This window comes from Giraffa tippelskirchi, chromosome 1 (assembly GCF_054371585.1).
Source record: "Giraffa tippelskirchi isolate mGirTip1 chromosome 1, T2T-mGirTip1v1.2.pri, whole genome shotgun sequence".
Classification (NCBI taxonomy): Eukaryota; Metazoa; Chordata; class Mammalia; order Artiodactyla; family Giraffidae; genus Giraffa; species Giraffa tippelskirchi.
This window is the reverse complement of record NC_137275.1, coordinates 41,876,084-41,896,390: the sequence shown is the minus strand read 5'-3', so window position 1 is coordinate 41,896,390 and position 20,307 is coordinate 41,876,084. Positions and strand designations below refer to the sequence as shown.

At 36.3% G+C, this 20,307-nt stretch overlaps 1 protein-coding gene across 2 annotated transcripts in view; it reads left to right on the top strand.

The window, feature by feature from the left end:
* Positions 1–20,307, top strand: part of CEP135 (centrosomal protein 135) — a 71,475-nt gene that overhangs the window by 35,106 nt on the left and 16,062 nt on the right. For both annotated transcript variants that reach the window (XM_081589030.1, XM_081589041.1), the window contains exons 14-21: positions 3,632–3,709; positions 11,960–12,111; positions 15,494–15,609; positions 15,683–15,837; positions 16,315–16,370; positions 18,398–18,566; positions 19,415–19,525; positions 19,808–19,993. In XM_081589030.1, coding sequence (XP_081445156.1) covers positions 3,632–3,709; positions 11,960–12,111; positions 15,494–15,609; positions 15,683–15,837; positions 16,315–16,370; positions 18,398–18,566; positions 19,415–19,525; positions 19,808–19,993 — 1,023 coding nt within the window. The remainder of the gene's footprint in view (positions 1–3,631; positions 3,710–11,959; positions 12,112–15,493; positions 15,610–15,682; positions 15,838–16,314; positions 16,371–18,397; positions 18,567–19,414; positions 19,526–19,807; positions 19,994–20,307) is intronic.

The window sequence follows — 20,307 nt, the reverse complement described above, 5'->3', positions numbered from 1 at the left end:
TAAAAACTCAACCAACCCTCAGTCAGTAAGTCTCCTCCACTGGTTTCCTGTTGTTTCACTGCCCACCCAGCTTTTGAACTCAGGCACCATCACTGAGTCCTCTCCCCCTGAAAACTCCTGTCTCTCATTTAATCACAAAGTCCTACTGATGCTACCTCTAATAATATTTAACATGTGTTATGCCCTTTCCATGTGGAAAACTCTGTTGTAAGTGCTTTTTACAAGGGCTTTGTCAATAAATCTTCACAGTTGCCTTTTCAGTTGGCAGTGCTTACAGATGCAGTATCTGAGTTACAGTGAGCACATAATTTGCCATACCAACAGACACATGAAAAGATGCTCAACATCGCTAATCATCAGAGAAATGAAACTCAAAACCACAGTGAGGTGTCACCTTAAATACCTGTCAGAGTGGCTATTGTCAAAAAGACCACAAATAGCAAATGTTGACAAGGATATAGAGAAAAGGGAATGCTTGGACACTATTGGTATTGTAAATTCATGTAGCTACTGTGGAAAACAGTTTGAAGATTTCTCAAAAACCTAAAAATAGATCTATAATAATATATGATCCAGCAATTCTACTCCTGGGTGTATGCCTGAAGAAAGTAAAAACGGTAATTTGAAAGATATATGTTCATAGCAGCGTTATTTATAGGTCCCAAGATACAAAGCAACTGAAGTGTCCATCAATGAATGAATAAGGAAGCTGTAATGTGTATATTCAATGGAGTACCACTTGGCCATAAAAAAGAATTAAATTTTGCCATTTGCAACAACATGGGTGGACTTGGAAGGCATTATGCTTAGTGAGATAAGTCAGAGGAAAACAAATACTGTATGTTATCACTTACATGTGGAATCTAAAAAATGAAACAAGCTAGTGAATATAACAAAAAAGACTCAGATTCACAGATACAGAGAACAAATTAGTGGTTACTGGTGGGGAGAGGGGTGGGGGGAGGGGCAAGATGGGGTAGGGAATTCGATTTCCCTGGTTGTCCAGTGGTTAAGACTGCACTTTCAAAACAATGGGTGTGGGTTCGATCCCTGGTCTGGGAGCTAGGATTCTATATGCTGTGATGTGGCCAAATACAAAATTTTTTTAAAGAGGTACTAATGAGTTTGTATACAGTAAACAAGCTACAAGAATATATTGTACAGCACAGCAAATATAGCTGGTATTTTGTTATCATAAATGGAGTAAATCTTTAAAAACTGTGAACTATTATGTTGTACACATAAGACCTATGTAATATTGTGAATTAACTATACCTTAATAAATTAATAGTAATAATAATTTGCCCAAGATTACCCAGCTAATGAAGTCACAAAGACTCTGGCTGCTGAGCTCACAGTGGTTTCTCTTGCATCACTTTGCTTATTTCTGTTCCCCTGCTACCATCCTATTCTGGCCATTATTCTCTCAGCTGCACTAGTGTATCAGTGGCCTCTCAAATCTGTATTTTACACTGAAGTCAGAGTCGTTGTTCAAAGATGTTCAATCTGCTTACTTCACTTCCTGTTTTAAAATCCATTAACTGTTCTCAGGGACTTCCATGATTGGCCTTTGCTACATCATGGTCCAGCTCAGCCCTCCCCACTCCCCACCACTCATTTTCTCAACTCCAGGCTTAATGGACTTTCTTGTGACCCTGTTTTTAACATAGGCTATTGAAAACTCCTTTATCCCTTTCAGTCTCCTCACCTGGCTGATTTCTATTCATCCCTTAGAGCCAGATTAAACAGGGAACAGGAAGCAAGTTAAACAGCCTTACACAGGAAGTGAACTCTGGATCCCTGATTCCCTTCTAATATGTTGCCTTCAAGTTCCTTTTCCTAGCAAAATATTCATGAATTTTATTTTAATATCTTGTTTAAGGTTTATCTTTACTAGACTATAATGTCTATGACATCAGAGACTTTATCTGTTTTACTGTATTCCTAACACCTTACTTGGTGCTTGTTATATAATATGTACTCAGTACTGGCTGAATGATTTAGTAAATAAAAAAAGGCTTACAGTAGAGTATATATTTCAATGAAATATATAATCCAAACATCAGATGTCTTAACTTACTTCTAATGAATAGTAGAGCCTCTTGATGAAAGTGAAAGAGGAGAGTGAAAAAGTTGGCTTAAAGCTCAACATTCAGAAAACTAAGATCATGGCATCTGGTCCCATCACTTCATGGGAAATAGATGGGGAAACAGTGGAAACAGTGGCTGACTTTATTTTTCTGGGCTCCAAAATCACTGCAGATAGTGATTGAAGCAATGAAATGAAAAGACGTTTACTCCTTGGAAGGAAAGTTATGACCAACCTAGACAGCATATTGAAAAGCAGAGACATTACTTTGCCAACAAAGGTCTGTCTAGTCAAGGCTATGGTTTTTCCGGTGGTCATGTATGGATGTGAGAGTTGGACTATAAAGAAAGCTGAGCACAGAAGAATTGATGCTTTTGAACTGTGGTGTTGGAGAAGACTCTTGAGAGTCCCTTGGACAGCAAGGAGATACAACCAGTCCATCCTAAAGGAGATCAGTCCTGAGTGTTCATTGGAAGGACTGATGTTGAAGCTGAAACTCCAATACTTTGGCCACCTGATGTGAAGAGCTGACTCATTGGAAAAGACCCTGATGCTGGGAAAGATTGAGGGCAGGAGGAGAAGGGGACAACAGAGGATGAGATGGTTGGATGGCATCATGGACTCGATGGACATGGGTTTGGGTGGACTCCAGGAGTTGATGATGGACAGAGAGGCCTGGCGTGCTGCAGTTCATGGGGTTGCAAAGAGTTGGACATGACTGAGTGACTGAACTGAACTGAAGTGAAAGTGTCAATTGTGTCCAACTCTTTGTGACCCCATGGACTGGAGCCCGCCAGGCTCCTCTGTCCATGTAATTCTCCTGGCAAAGATACTGGAGTGGATTGTCATTTCCTTCCCCAGAGGATCTTCCCTATCCAGGGATTGAACCTGGTTCTCTTGCATTGTAGGCAGATAGATTCTTTACCATTTGAGCCACCAGGGAAGCCCATTTTTAATGAATAACATGGATGGAAATAAGAATTGGCATGAAAAATTCTCACAGAGCACCAACATATCAGTTGTCCTGGACTTAGCATCAAAAAGAGTCAGATAAGTTAATATAACCAAAAATAACAACACTTGTGTTTATATTACTGACCAGTTCACTCTTGAAACTTTGAATTCTTGCATGGCCCTGTAGTATTCTGTTTTCTGTGTCTTTCTGATCCCATCTGTTGTTCCTTTATACTCTGTTCCTCTTACGTCTCTCATGAGGGCATACTTCTGGGCTTACTTAATCTGGGTTTTTCCTTTTATGGTTGTGCTAATGGATTGATCTGTATAAATCTTTATAAATGAACCCATATCAGTCTGTGTCTTCTGTCACAGTCACACATGGAGGTAGAGTGTAAAAGATGAAGAACTCTTGTTTTTGTTTTCAACCGAAAGCATCATTTTTGTAAAATTTCTAGTGATTTTCTTTCTAAAACATTTCTGTGTTATAAAAAGACAAAATAGTACTGTAGAATTGCATTGCTTATTTTTGAAATTTTGTTGTATTATCTGATATGAGTGAACATCTTCTATAAAATTCTCTTACAGCATCTCCAGGAAATGAGTATTTTTGGAAAATCAGAATTAGAGAAAACTATTGAGCATTTGACATGTGTTAATCATCAGGTAATTTATTAAACTGGATTTGGGGTATATTTTGTTGTATGAATGACTATTTCAGTTATATTTTAATGTATTGTATGTTTTTAAAATTACAAAATAATATTTAGAGAAGCTGTGTATCGGTGACTGACTAGGAGTATGTACTCTGAAGATTAACTACATGGGTTCATATCCAACTCTGTCACCTGTTTTCTGTAGGCAAATTTCTTAAACTTTTTATCCATTAATTTCTTTGTTTGTAAGATAGAAATTGTACTCAAACTTATTTCTTAGAGTTTTTGTGAAAATTAAATGAATTAATACACATCAAGAACTTAGAATATTCACTGTCATATCATAAGCATTCATTAAGGGTTAGCTATGATAGTTTGCTCTTTTGTTTTTTTAAACAAAAAATCATGTAATATAGGTTTAGAGTAAAAAGTGAAATTCCTTTTCATTCCTTATTGCTCTCCCTAGAGATAGGGTTTTTAACAAATTAGTAAGTGTTTTGATAGTCTTCTTTTTTTTTTCTCACTGTGTTTTCTTTTGACTAGCTTCCTTTTCCATGTCTTCACTGTTTTTATTTATCTACTGATTCTATCATCTGTTTCAATCAACCTTGGGCCAGTTGATTTTTTTTTCCTCTTCCACTTAGGTTGTATTTTCCTGCTTCTTTGCATTCCCGGTAATTTTAGATTGGATGTCAGATATTGTCTATTTTACTTTTTTAGTTGCTGGAGAGCTTATATTCCTAGAAACACTCTTGAATTTTGTCCTGGGATATGGATAGATCAGATGGAAGTAGATTGATCCTTTTTGGTTTTGCTTTTAAGCTTAATTAGGTGGGACTAGAGGAGCACTTAGTTTTGGACTAATTTTGTTTTACTGCTGAGACCAAATCTTTTTGGGTACACTCGCTACCTGTTGCCCCATGAATTATGAGGTTTTCAAGTGACTGATGGGAAAGAAACTATTCCTGACTCTGCATGAGCCCTCAGTACTGTTCCCTCTAATTCTTTGATGGTTCTTTCCCTGGCCTTGGGTAGCTTTTTGCTAGCCGAGCTTGTGCTCAGCTGAAGATTCAAGGGCACCCTTTGTAGATCTCTGGAGCTCTAACCCTGTACTCTTACTCCTCTAGTATCTGCCCTACAAATTCTAACTGCTCTGGCCTCCCTTGACTCTCAATCCTGTAGTCTGAATTTAGGGGAACCACCGAGTTCAGCTGGGTTCCTTTTCCTGTGCCACAGCCTAGAAATTCTTCCAGCAATAAGCTTGAACAGTGATAGGGCTCGTCTCATTTATTTCATGTCTCTTAGGGGTCACTATACATCATTGTCTGATGCCCAGTGTGTTGAAAACCATTGTTCCATGTATTTTGCCTAAATTTTTAGTTATCAAGGGTCCCTATCACTCTAGCCTGCCCAGAATCTGAAAGCATGACTTAATAAATTGGAAAATATATCTGAAGTACTAGAAGTCATTGAAAAGAGAGTAGGAGATAGAAAATATAAAATAAGTTTAAAGCCTTAGAGAATAAAGTGAAAGTGTCCAACATTTATTTAGTCAGAATTCTAGGAGATTATAATAGAATATGGGAGAGGCTGTATTTCATGACATAATAACTGATACTTTTCTAGGTATTACAGGAAACACAGAAATCCTCCGATTTAGAATGCATGGTGAATTACAGTAGCATGACAAATCCCATGCAATATAAATGAAAAGAAAATCCATACCATTTTTATAGCAAGAAATAATACAAGATACCTGTGTATAATTTTGAAGGATCTTAATAGAAAACATTTTATAACCTTATTAAGACATAAAGGAAGATCTAAATAAATGGAGTGATGTATCAGGTTTATTAAAAAGGTAGCAGTTTATTAAAAAGGTAACATATCATGTTTGTAAAAAAAAATGTAAATCCTCCCCAAATTCATCTGTAGAGTTGATGTAGTTTCATCTGAAATCCCAAGAACATGATGTGTGTGTGTGTGTGTGAAAATTGACAATAGATTTAAAAATTTACATGGAAGCAGAAAGTAAGGAATCACAAAGAAATTTTTAAGAAGAATATACTGTGGAACTTGTCCTGCTAGATACAAAGGCTTTAGAGTTAGTATTTAAGATAGGGTGATAGTGCTCAGGGATTAAGAGTGATAAAACCAATAGAAAGCAAACCCACAAATTATGGAAATTTGATATATAGAGGACTCAGATCAACAGGATAAGAGAGAATTACTCAGTAACACTGTTTCTGGGATGGGCTTCCTTGGTGGCTCAGCTGGTAAAGAATCCACCTGCAATGCGGGAGACCTGGGTTCAATCCCTGGGGGTTCAGAAGATCCCTTGGAGAAGGGAATGGCTACCCAGTCCAGTATTCTGGCCTGGAAGGTTCCATGGACTTGCAAAGAGTCGGACACACCTGAGCCACTTTGACTTCACTTCGCTTGTTTCTGGGACAATTGACTGTTTATATATATGTATGTAAAAAAGGAATTGGATCCTACCTAAAATATATGCCAGACTCAAAAACCAGTTCAAAGTTACTTGCATCCTTGAGTGTTCAAGAAATAACTACAAACTTTAAAAGAAAATACTAGAGAAAATCTTTTTTACCTCAGCAAAATAATAATAGTCATTTATATAGCATTTACTATGTGTCAGGTAATTTTCTCAACATTTTATATATATTCATATACATATAATTTTAATTCTCACAACAACTATAAGCAGTAAGTGCTAATATAATCCTTATTTCACAGATAAGGAAAGTGAGGCAGAGGGGAAGCTTGCCCAAGATCATACAGCTAGCAGGTATCTGATTCCAGAGTGTTTGCTCCTAAACAAGACACAAACAAGTTTATTCCTTTAAAGAAAACATAGATAAATAGGACCACATTGACAGGAATATCTTTATCAAATAGCTATAAATTGAAAAGACAGCCGCTAATTGTGAGAACAACTTGCTGTACATTTAATCTAAAAAAACGCAACAGAAGTTGTGAACTGACACTTCACGGTAGAAGAAATTATAAATGTTTAATAAATATAAAAAGGTGTTCTACCTCAAAAATCGGGGAAATACCAATTAAAACCAAAACAAAATCATTTCACATCTTTCAGGTCATCATAAATTAACAAGTTATAGCTAGTTTTATTAGTGAGTATGTGAAGCTTTTGGGAGCGCCAACTGGTACCTCTTTGAAGAATAATTTGGCATTGTTCTAGGTTGGCCAATAGATTACTCTATTAGTCAACAAATCCATTGAACCCTGAATCAAAGTCAATAAACTATGGCCCCCAGACTAAATCTGGCCTCCAGTCTGTTTTTGCAATAAAGTTTTTATTGGAACACACCCATGCTCATTTGTTAATACATTGTCTACCCCTGTTTTGGTGTTAGAGTAGTGGCAATGGACCATAAGGCTCACAAAACCTAAGATGTTTGCTCACTGACAGAAAATAGAAAACAATCTAGATGTCAGTTGTGAGGAAAATAGATAAAGAGTGGTAAGTCATACAATGGAGTGTTAAACAGAGCAGCAAAAATGAAAAACAATAGGCACAAACATCAGCATGCATGAGTCTTACAAATATATTGAAGAGAGCATGCAGGGGCTTCCTTGGTCCTGCCATTGCAGGAAGTACGGGTTTGATTCCTGATCTGGGAAGATTGCACATGCTGCAGAGCAGCTAAACATGTGTGCCACAAGTATTTGAGCCTGTGCTCTAGAACCACAACTACTGAGCCCGTGTGCTGCAGCTACTAAACCCCGTTGTGCCCTAGAGCCCATGCTCTGCAGCAAGAGAAGCCACTACAATGAGAAGCCCGAGCACCTCAACTAGAGAGTAGCCCCCACTCTCCACAACCAGAGAAAAGCCCACACAGCAACAAAGACCCAATACAGCCAAAAATAAATTATTTTTCAAAAGAAGAAGAAAGCATGCAGAATGATTTTTTTTATGTAGAGTTCCAAAACATGCTCACATAAACTGTATGTTGTTTGGAGATTCATACAGATGTGGTGTGCTAAGACAAGCAAGAAATGAGAAACACGAGACTCAAGATAGTTGTTACGGTAGGCAGGGATTAAGGGATGTGATTGGAGACTGCTCAAAGGTTCAGGTAGTGTTTTTTAAGCCAGGTGATTCATGTTTTTAATCTTTATACCATGCATGTACTTTTGTTTGTAATATAAGAATTCTGGAATTTTTAGTGCAATTTTTTTTTTCCTTCTCACTTCCCTATCCCACGGATTACCATCCACAGCTGTTTAACTTCTTTTCCTGGTGTTTACCTCCTTGTTTCTAAATAACTGCTTGTGCTATTTATGGATTTAAGATTATTTAGTGAGTCTCCAGGATGGTGGTTGATTGCTTAGCACTCCCCTTTTCTTCCCCCATTACCTTAACATAGTTTAATTAGATGTTTTACTCTCTTTAATAGTTATTGTTTATATTGCTAAGACTTCTCATGGTTTATGACTCAGCCAAGTGGGACAATATTACTCTTGACTTTTTTCTTGTAGACCACTTTTCTAGAGTTATTCATTGCTTTTGTTTTGTTTCATTTTGGTTTTGTTACTTTTCTGTTTTTCATTGCTAATTTTTATCAAGGACTTTATTTCTGCCACATGCCTTTCAATATTTTTTGTTTTCTAACCTGTCAGTTCTGGTCCTTTCCCCCCTAAAGACCTTCCTTCTTGAGCTTTCTATCTTCTTGCTTCATTATGGACTATGTCTCTCCATGCTATGCTATGCTATGCTAAGTCGCTTCAGTCGTGTCCGACTCTGTGCGACCCCGTAGACGGCAGCTCACCAGGCTCTGCCGTCCCTAGGATTCTCCAGGCAAGAATACTGGAGTGGGTTGCCATTTCTTTCTCCAGTGCATGAAAGGGAAAAGTGAAAGTGAAGTCGCTCAGTCGTGTCCGACTCTTAGCGACCCCATGGACTGTAGCCTACCAGGCTCCTCCGTCCATGGGATTTTCCAGGCAAGAGTACTGGAGTGGGGTGCCATTGCCTTCTCCGTAGCTGTCCTCATAAGACTTGCCCTGTCTGCCCGTCCTATGTTGAACCTCATGTTTTCTCCTTTTTTGGTTTGTTCTTATTCTGGCATAGTACCTTCTCCAGCAGTTTCCTGAAAAAGAATGCACAGGAGGAAATTTTGTTGCTAGTCTGTTTGTTTGAAAATGTCTTTATTCAACTTTCAAATTTATAATTTGGCTTAGGCAGACGGCAGCCTCAATTAGAAAATTATTTTCACTAAAAATTTTGAATACTGTCCTTCATTCGTCTTTCAGCTTTCTTTGAGATGTCTGATGCTGTTCTGTTACCGAGTCCTTTGTAAATGACATGTTTTTATTTCTGAAAAGTTTTAGAGTTTTCTCTCTTTATCTCCTGTTTTCAATTCTTTGGTAATTTATTATACTATTCTATTTTCTCTCTCTGAAACTATTATTGGTTGGTTTTAGACTTCCTAAAAAGAGCTGATGTTCTTATCCCTTCTTCTTTATTTTCTCTTTGACTTTTTTCTCACTTTCTGGGAGATTGACTCAACTTTATCTTTTAGCCCTTCTATTGATTTTTTATGTATTTTTGATTTCCAAGAGAACTTTCTAGAAAGAGATAACTGATAGAGGAATAAAGAAGATGTGGTACATATATACAATGGAGTATTACTCAGCCATTAAAAAGAATGAACAATGCCATTTGCAGCAACATGTATGGACCTAAAGAGTATCATACTAAGTAACTGGAATGCTCATATAGTGAACATCACAGTTACAGAGTTTCAGCCAGTCTCCTTGTTCAGTTTTCCTTGTGACCCTCCCCCACCACTTCTTGGCTTCATGTGTTCAGCTTCAGTGTAAGTCAGCTGACCTCTCATTGGTATTCCTGACCGTGGTCATTGTAGGTCAGTGATTATCAACTGGAGTCACTTCTGCCTCCTAAGAGATATTTGGCAATATCTAGAGAATTTTGTCTGTCACAATTAAGGGGGAAAAGTACTTCTTGAATCTAGTAAGCAGAGGGCAGAGATAACTGCTAAACAACCTATAATACACAGGACAGCCCCCTCACAACCGAGAATTATTTAGTGTCAACATCATTAGTTCCTAAGTTCAGAAACTGCTTTAGATTGTATATTTTTCCACTCTAAACCACTATTCTATCTACTCTTTGTCTTTCACAAGTTTTTTTTTTCTTCAGACTTTAAACTTTTTATTTTGTATTGGGGTATACCTGATCACTGACTCGATGGACATGGGTTTGGGTAGACTCCGGGAGTTGGTGATGGACAAAGAGGCCTGGCGTGTTGCAATTCATGGGGTCGCAAAGAGTCGGACACGACTGAGCGACTGAACTGAACTGATACCTGATCAACACTGTTGTAGTAGTTTCAGGTGAACAGTGAAAGGACTCAGTCATACATATACATGTATCCATTCTCTCCCAAATCCCCCTCCCATCCAGGCTGGCACATAACATTGAGGAGAGTTCCATGTCTATACAATAGGTCCTTGTTGGTTATACATTTTGAATATAGCAATATGTACATGACCTTCCCAAACTCCCTAACTATCCCTTCATCCTGGCAGCCATAAGTTTGTTTTCTAAGTCTGCGAGTCTCTTTCTGTTTTATAAGTAAATTCATTTGTATCATTTCTTTTTAGATTCCACATATAAGGGATGTCATACGATATTTCTCCTTCTCTGTCTGACTTACTTAGTATGACACTCTCTAGGTCCATCCATGTTGTTGCAAATGGCATTAGTTCATTCTTTTTAATGGCTGAGTAATATTCCATTGTATATGTGTATCACATCTTCTTTATTCCTCTATCAGTGGGAATGTAGGTTGCTTCTATGTCTTGGCTATTGTAAACAGTGCTGCAATGAATATTCCTACAAGTTATTGAAGTCACCAGTTCACCCTTGTTTTCTTTCTTGTTCTCTTTGTCCTTAAGAGTATAATATTTAACCTTGTTTACTGTCATTTTGGAGAAGGCAATGGCAACCCACTCCAGTACTCTTGCCTGGAAAATCCCATGGACGGAGGAGCCTGGTAGGCTGCAGTCCATGGGGTCGCAAAGAGTCAGACATGACTGAGTGACTTCACTTTCACTTTCATGCATTGGAGAAGGAAATGGCAACCCACTCCAGTGTTCTTGCCTGGAGAATCCCAGGGAGAGCAGAGCCTGGTGGGCTGCCGTCTATGGGGTCGCACAGAGTCGGACACAACTGAAGCGACTTAGCAGTAGCAGTAGCACTATCATTTTAGCCCTGTTTCTAGAGGAAGAGGAGATAAAAATGTGTGTGGTCAGTCTGCCATCTTAACTGGAAGACTTAAATTTATCAGTAGTATTTCTTGGTTTTGAGTTTTATAGATAGATCGTTATTACATGTAGAATTTATTTTTGTATATAAAATGAAATTGAAATCTAGCTTATTTTTTGTCTCCAATGAGTGTCTGTCCCAACGCTAGTTTTTAAAGAGTTTATCCTTTTCCCACTTTCTTAAAATGCTACCTTTTCTAAATTTACATCAGGAATATGTTTGCTTGTCCACATGTGAAATTCATACTGTTTTAATTACAGTAGCTTTTAAATTTATTTTGATATCTTGTAAAGCAAGTCTAGCTGCATTCTTTTCCCCTCCAGTTTTTACTGTTTTTTTCTTAACTTTCTTTTCTCCTAAATAAATTTTAGAATGAAATCTAAGTCACTTAACTAGTTTAAAAAGATTTTGTTAGGATTCTTACTGAAATTTCATGGAATTTACAATTATTTTAGGAAATTTTAATCCATTTCCAATACTGTGTTCCCCTTCAGAAACATGGTGTGTCTACATTAAGTCAGGTTGTGTTTTGTGCTCTTTAGGAAAATGTTCACTTTCTTTACATAAGTCTTGTCCATTTTGTGTTTGAGTTATAGTATTTTCTGTCCTGATTTTTCTTCAATTCAGTCCTGTCTACTTTTTTTAGAAATTTTTTTCTGCTGGTGTTTTCCCTTCCTGTTTCATTGCTGTTATGGACATATTCTTTTCTTCCTTGCTTGCCCTTCCTTTTTTCTTTGATTTCATTGATATTGAAGAGGAGAGATAACTGTTTATCTGCTCTTACATCTAGAACCTAAAGTGTACACATGACTTTTAATGTATTTTTAAATAAATATAATTTATTTCCTTAGTTTTATCCCAGAAATATTATTAAAGAGTGCTTAAGGAAAAGAAACTGAGACATATCCCTATTAATTTTTAAAATTATAGCTTGAAAACGAAAAATGTGAATTAAAGTCTAAAATATTTGTAATGAAAGAAACAATGGAGTCTTTAGAGAAAAAAGCAAAATTCCAAGCTCAAAAACTTAGCCATGTGGCTGGTGACTCATCTCATCAGAAAACAGAGATGAACTCCCTTAGGTAAGTTTACTGAAGTTTTATTTCACTTCTGAGAATGAGCTTGTGACTATTTATGGTTCAAAACAGTGGTGTTTTGGGCTAAGTCTTTTTTTTCTTTTTTTTGATAAATTTGTTTATTTTAGTTGGGGGCTAATTACTTTACAATATTGTATTAGTTTTTGCCATACATTGACACGAATCTTTGAAAAGCAGTAGTTCTCAAAGCTGCCCTTATGACAGAATCACCGGGGGAGCCTTTGTAAAGTATGGGTTGAGGGACTGATCTTGGAAGGTTTTTATTTACTGTGTGAATCTGGGTAGGTTTTGAGTACCTGTACTTTTAAAGACTCCTAGATTGATATAGTTGCAGGCAAATTTTTGTACCTGCCTCCTTCAAACATCCCCCTAACAGATACAGGCATACTTTCTCTTATTGTGCTTCAATTTATTGCTCTTTACCGATGTTGTGTTTTTACAAATTGAAGGTTTTTGGCAGTCCTGCCTCAAGCCAGTTTATTGGTGACATATTTCCAACAGCATTTGCTCACTTTGTGTTTCTGTGTCACATTTTGGTAATTCTTTCAATATTTCAAACTCATTATTATATTTGTTATGATGATCTGTCTTCAGTAAGCTTTGACTATTACAGCAATTCACTGAAGGCCCAGAACATGGTTAATAATTTTTAGAAGTAAAGTTTTTTTTAATTAAGGTGTGTGCATTGTTTTTTCAGATGTAATGCTATTGCACACTTAACAGACTACAGTATAATCTAAACACAGCTTTTATTTTTATTTACTTATTTTTTAATGGCTTTGAATTTTAATTTTATTTTCTACTGAAGTATAGTTGATTTATAATGCTGTGTTAGTTTCTGGTATACAGCAAAGTGATTCAGTGTACAGTAAAGTGATTTATTTTATATATATTTATATATACACACATATATATTTTATATTCCTTTCTGTTATGGTTTATTATAAGATATTGAATATTGTTCTCTGTGCTATAGGACCTTGTTGTTTATTTTTTACATACTAGTTTGTAGGGCCTTGTTGTTTATCTATTTTAAATATACTAGTTTTTATCTGCTAATCCCAAACTCCTAATTAACCCTCCCCCTTTTCCTTTGGTAGCTATAGTTTTGTTTTCTGTGTTGGTGAGTCTTAAAAATAACTTTTATATGCCCTGAGAAACCAAAAATTGACATGACTCACTTTATTGCCATATTTACTGGGGTGGTCTGGAGCCAAATCTACAATATCTCCAAGATTTGCCTGTACTTCATATTATGGGGTTGGCCAAAAAGTTCCTTGGGGTTTTTCCGTGTTGTCTTATGAAAAACCCTAACCGTTTTGGTCAACCCAGTATTTGTACTCCGTTGTGTAGCATTGCAAAAATTTTTGCTACCTGTGTCATTGTTATTCTCATTCTTCTTTCAAAGAAATCTAAAATCAGAATATTTATTACAGAGTCTAAAAGGTGATGTGTCTAAAAAATGGTAAAGAGGTCAATATGGCCCAGGTAGACTGTATCTACAGGTTGGACTCAGGTTGTAAAGAACATAGTATGATAACTAAGAGTGAATGGATTTTACCGTATAAACATGGAGAATAAACAGAAAATTTTAACCAAGGGAGTGACATGAGTAACATTTCTGTTAGGAAGTGAACTATGGCAAAAATAGGGAAAGTGCATTCGGAGTCTTAAGAAACTGATGGAGAACAATGGAGACAATGTACAAGGAGTCAAAGAGTGGCAGTGAGCTTGGAGAACAGTGGCCAGATTTAGGAAACACTTGTTACACAAAATCAGAACAAACAATGTAATAAGACAAAGAGCTTGCTGTGTTTGTTTAATTAAGGGATACTGTTAAGGAAGAACCAAGGTGGAAACTTCTTTCTCCCCCTCTTGTTTCCTTGCAAGGGACTATGAACATCATAAGATGGAAAGCAGCCTAAATGGAATGTTCTCTCTTATTCTGATTCATGTCTGTATTCAGAAGTTGTTGTTGCTCAGTTGTGTCCAACTTTGCAGTCCCATGGACTGCATCACACCAGGCTTTCCTGTCCTTCACTATCTCCCAGAGTTTACTCAAACTCATATCTATTGATTTGGTGATGCCATCCAACCATCTCATTTCTGTCACCCCCTTCTGCTCCTGCCCTCAATCTTTCCCAGCATCAGGGTCTTTTCCAGTGAGCCAGCTCTTCGCATCAGGTGGCCAAAGTATTGGAGCTTTAGCTTCAGCATCAGTCCTTCCAATGAATTTTCAGGGTTGTTTTCCTTTAGAATTGACTGGTTGGATCTCCTTGCTGTCCAAAGGACTCTCAAGAGTCTTCTCCAGCACCACAGTTCAAAAGCATCAATTCCTGGGCTCTCAGCCCTCTTTATGGTCCAACTCTCACATCTGTACATGACTACTGGGAAAACCATAGCTTTGACTCTACAGGCCTTTGTCAGCAAAGTGATGTCTCTGCTTTTCTTCCAAGGATCAAGTGTCTTTTAATTTCATGGCTGCAGTCACCATCTGCAGTGATTTTGGAGCCCAAGAAAAGAAAGTCTCTCACTGTTTCCATTGTTTCCTCATCTATTTGCCATGAAGTGATGGGACTGAATGCATTGATCTTCTTTTTTGAATGTCGAGTTTTAAGCCAGCTTTTTCACTCTCCTCTTTCGCTTTTATCAAGAGTCTCTTTAGTTCCTCTTCACTTTCTGCCATTAGGATGGTATCATCTGCATATCTGAGGTTGTTGATATTTCTCCTGGCAATCTTGATTCCAGCTTGTGAGTTATCTAGCCCCGCATTTTGCATGATGTACTCTTCCTTTGAAGTTAAATAAGCAGGGTGACAATATACAGCCTTGACGTACTCCTTTCCCAATTTTGAACCAGCCTCTTGTTCCATGTCTGATTCTAACTGTTGCTTCTTGACCTGCCTACAGATTTCTCAGAAGACAGGTAGGGTGGTCTGGTATTTGGAATATTCAGAATAGGAAGCAGAATTAAAAGCTCACTGGTCAGGATGGTCAGAATCTTGAAGTATGAGGCCATTCTATAAAAACAGGACTTTGCCTTGACTATTGGAAATAGGTTTTAAGAGAAAGAGAGTTGATGATAGAAAACTGAGAAAAGCTTTAAAACTACAAGGAAGCCTCTAGAAAAATTACATACAATTAATTTTATTTTTACACTGTATTATTTTTTATGAAGATGGAATATTTTGAAGAAAAGACTAATATATATAATATAATGCCATTGATTATACTGAAAGAGCTTTGAAATAAGAAATTAAAGAAGCTTTTAAAATAAGCAAACTATTTTTTAAGATCTTTCATTTTTTTAAAAGTTATTTCCACCAGAGATAAAGAATCCCATTTGTTTTTGTCCACTGACTCTTAAGGCTATTAAATGAGCAACTACAGCAGTCACTTGAGGATTATCAGCACCGACTTAACATGAAAAGAAGTGAACTTGAATCAGCCCAAGCACAAGTTAAAATACTGGAGGAAAAAATAGGTAAGTGTTCTTAAATTTTGTTTTTGCTGATCCTAATTTACTTTGTCTAAGAAACATTTCTTTTTATTTATAGGTAAACTACACCTCAGGATGACTTCACAGAATGAAGAGGCTCATGTAATGAAAAAGACCATTGGTGTTATTGATAAAGAAAAAGACATCCTTCAGGAGACTGTGGATGAGAAGACAGAAAAGATTGCAAACTTGCATGAAAACCTAGCTAGTAAAGTATGTGACTATTAAGTAATATTATCTGCCATCTGAACAGAAAATCTTATTTTATTCTGTTTTATATATGCAGTTTTTTTTAATTGAAGGATAATTGCTTTACAAGATATACAGTTCTTATTTCATAAGAACCATGCACGAGTTCCCAAGACCCAGAGCCATCTCTTCTAATATGTTTAAATTTCATTTTATCCCAATAATTTGAATTTTTAAAAGTTCTGTTTCTAGAATACAATTTTATCATATATGATTACAGCAAACTCAAGGAGCAGTTCAGATTCTTAGAGTGGGTAGAAATATGCCAATATGTGAAATATAATTGGTACATGGAAATATCTTTACTTAAAGCCTTCTTTTATAACATGTTATATGATTGATTGAATTTAAACTATATAAATGTGATAAATTTTACAATTCAACTGGAGATACTTCTACATGAATGGTTTAGAATCTGATATATTTTTATAATTTCTGTAGGAAAAAACTATTACTCAGATGAAGATAACAGTCTCAGAGTATGAATCTTCTCTGAAGTAAGTAATTGATGGAATGGCATCCAGCTTTTTAAGAAATTTTCAGTGAATGCAGCATTATCTATTTGCATAGCAGTCTAGGAATAGGAAAATTTCTTTTTTCACTTTTCCTATTTTTACCAGTGGCTGTTACCATTTTCTCAATCTCCTACATGGAAATTGTTATCCTCTAACTTTCTCCCTTCCTCTGTCATCGCTATCTAAACAATTATGTCTTATTAATTATTCCTTTACATACCTACTTACTCCTTTTTTCTACTGCAGTTATCCTGTGCAGGCCCTAATCATCAAAACTTAGATTACCTCAGTAGCAGCTATTTATTCCACATCTAAACCTTTTTTAATACTGTTGTAAGATTTTACGTTTTGTGTCTAGTCTCTCTACTTCAAGAAAAAAGGCACTAATTGTATTTCTTTTATATATCCTTACATATTATATGGGCATCCCTGGTGGCTCAGCGGTAAAGAATCTGCCTGCAATGTAGGAGACACAGGTTCAATCCATGGGTCAGGAAGATGCCCTGGAGAAGGAAATGGCATCCCACTCTAGTATTCTTGCCTGGAGAATCCCATGGACAGAGGAGCCTGGCAGGCTATATAAAGAGTCAGACATGACTCAGCAACCACAGCAACAGCAACATATTATATAATAGTAGGGACTGAAAACATTAAATAAATGTTTAACAATTGAATCATTTATGTTCTAACACTTGGAAATATTCTGTTTTTACTTTAATTTTATAATAATGTATTTTAAGACTATTTTCACATAATGATTGGTAGAGATCTAAAATGTCTTCTTCACCTAATTAATTAGTGTCTTAATATAGTAGTTGTCATTTCTTTTTCTGTTTTATTGAAGTATAGTTGATTTACAGTCTTGTGTTAATTTCTGCTATACAGGAAAGTGATTCAGTTATATATATATATTCTTTATCATATTCTTTTCCATTATGGTTTACTATAGGATATTTAATATAGTTCCCTGTGTTACACAGTGGGATCTTGTTGTTTATCCATTGTCTATACATTCATTTGCAGCTGTTAATCCCAAACTCCCAGTCCTTCCCTTCCCTACCTCCTCCCACTTAGCAACTACAAGTCTGTTCTCCATGTCTGTGAGTCTGTTTCTGTTTCATAAATATGTTCATTTGTGTCATACTTTAGATTGCACATGGAGGTGATATCATATGGTATTTGTCTTTCTGATTTATTTCACTTAGTATCATAATCTTCAGGTCCATCCATGTTGTTGCAAATGGCATTATTTCATTTTTTTAAATTGCTGAGTAATATTCTATTGTGTGTGTGTGTGTGTGTGTGTGTGTGTATATATACACACACCATGTTTTTTATCCATTCATCTGTCTGTGGACAGTTAGTTGCTTCCACGTCTTGCCCACTGTAAACAGGACTGCTTTGAGCGTAGAGGTACATGTCTCTTTTCAAGTTATAGTTTTGTCTAGGTCTATGCCCAGGAGTAAGGTTGCCGGATCATATGACAACTCTTTAGTTTTTTTGAGGAACCTCCATACTATTTTCAATAGTGGTTGCACCAGTTTACATTCCCAGCAACAGTGTAAGAGAATTCCCTTTTCTCCACACACTCTCCACTATTATTATTTGTAGACTTTAATGATGGCCAATTCTGACTGGTATGAGGTGGTACCTCATTTTAGTTTTGATTTGCATTTCTCTAATGATTAGTGATGTTGAGCCTCTTTTCGTGTACTTATTGGTCTGTACTTCTTTGGAGAAATATCTATTTAGGTTTTCTGTCCATTGTTCGATTGGGTTACTTGATTTTTTTTGTTGTTATTGAATTGTATGAGCTGTTTGTAGATTTTGGGAATTAATGCCCTTGTCAGTTGTATCATTTGCAAATACTTCATCCCAGTCCATAGGTTGCATAGTTGTAATTTCTTGCATTCTTAGTATATTTAATTCAGAGTAAAATAGTTTCCTTTTAAATGAACTAAATTTTCCCAAAAGCTTTCTTTATTATTGCTACCCCACTCATGTAACAGCCACCTAAAGGAAACATTGATTAATCGGGACCGTGAGATAAGCAGCCTCCGGCGCCAGCTTGATGCGGCTCACAAAGAACTTGATGAAGTAGGAAGATCTAAAGAAATGTCTTTTAAGGAAAACAGAAGATTACAGGATGATCTGGCTACAATGGCAAGAGAAAACCAGGTATGAGCGCAGTACATAAACTTTGATAGTTTCATAATACACAGTTTTATAATATATTCAACGTTTGCTAAATTTTAAAGCTCTAAATATTATGTCTTCTAAATTTTAATTATATAAATATGAGCAACAAAAGAAATAACTCTTTAAGGAGAATATTGTTTATAAAGGTATTTTAAAATGTGGCTTGGAATACTGCTGTATATTATAGCAGTAATAAATCATCAGACACCATTGTAGGTTTTGTTGCAAGGAATCCTGAAGCTGGGAGCATGGTGTTCTCTATGGCAGAAATCGTTGTCAGTCTACTGCATGAGGACCTCAGTATCACTCCCAAGGCAAAGTTGCTATGTTCTAAAGACCCATGATAGATTTTAATTATTTGTACTTGCTTCCAGGGGCTTAGAGATTACCTACCTGTAAGCTAATTAATGAACATTTTAGAATGGCAAATACTGAAAGGTATTGGCTTTGTTTGTACTAGTTTTTTAAAGGATCGTACCAAGAAAACCAGTGATTTTCTTATTTTAAATATTTTACATTTTTAAAATTACTCATTATAGAGCACATTGCTGATATATAAATTTTTAAAAATATTAATCCCTGAGCATAGTTAGCCCTTAGTTTAAGTACCAGATATGTGGTCAGTTATATTGTAGGAGATATATGGTAATAGTTGGTTAAAAAGCCAAGATCAGTCAAAAAAAATGTGAAAATAATACTTAGGAACAGTTTTCCTTTTTTCCTACTCTCTCTTAGTCCCCAAATTCAGAAATAGCTGTTTGAACATAAGTAGAACTCCTTAGGTGCTACATTCATTTTATACTTGTCTTCAATTTTCTGATTTATAGCAAATTTCATTGGAATTAGAAGCAGCAGTGCAAGAAAAAGAAGAAATGAAGAGTAGAGTTCATAATTACATAACTGAAGTGTCACGATGGGAGAGCTTAATGGCTGCTAAGGTGAAAAAAACATTGTTTAGGTTGAATTTAAGACTGATTTTGTTTTAACTTTTTCATGTTTCTTTATTCTGTCTCCTCTATTAGATATTAACATATGAAAGTGGAAATCTTGCCTGTTGTCCTTGTATATTTTCTTACATGTCTTATTTAGTATAGTATCTGCACACATAGCTTATGCTTCCTGAATTAAAGCAAAATCCCAATGTGTTGTATGTTTATGACATGGGTTTTCAGTAAGTGACCATTACTAATTTAGAAACAATTTAACTGTGATTACACCAGGAAAAAGAAAATCAAGATTTGTTAGATAGATTTCAGATGCTTCATAACCGTGCTGAAGACTGGGAAGTCAAAGCCCATCAAGCTGAGGGAGAAAGCAGCTCAGTTCGACTGGAACTTCTTTCTATAGACACAGAGAGGAGACACCTTCGAGAGAGAGTGGAGCTGCTAGAAAAAGAAATTCAGGAGGTAATACATTCATTTTTCTTGTACAGACATGATTTAGTAAAACAGAAAACATTCAAAGGCACTTTATCAAAATGAGGTTTAAACATTGGTAAAGTCAAATTGGATGGTAATCTTTTGTCATTGCAGAAGGCACTGGCAACCCACTCCAGTACTCTTGCCTGGAAAATCTCATGGACCGAGGAGCCTGGTAGGCTGCAGTCCATGGAGTTGCTAAGAGTCGGACGTGACTGAGCGACTTCACTTTCACTTTTCCCTTTCATGCATTGGAGAGGGAAATGGCAACCCACTCCAGTGTTCTTGCCTGGAGAATTCCA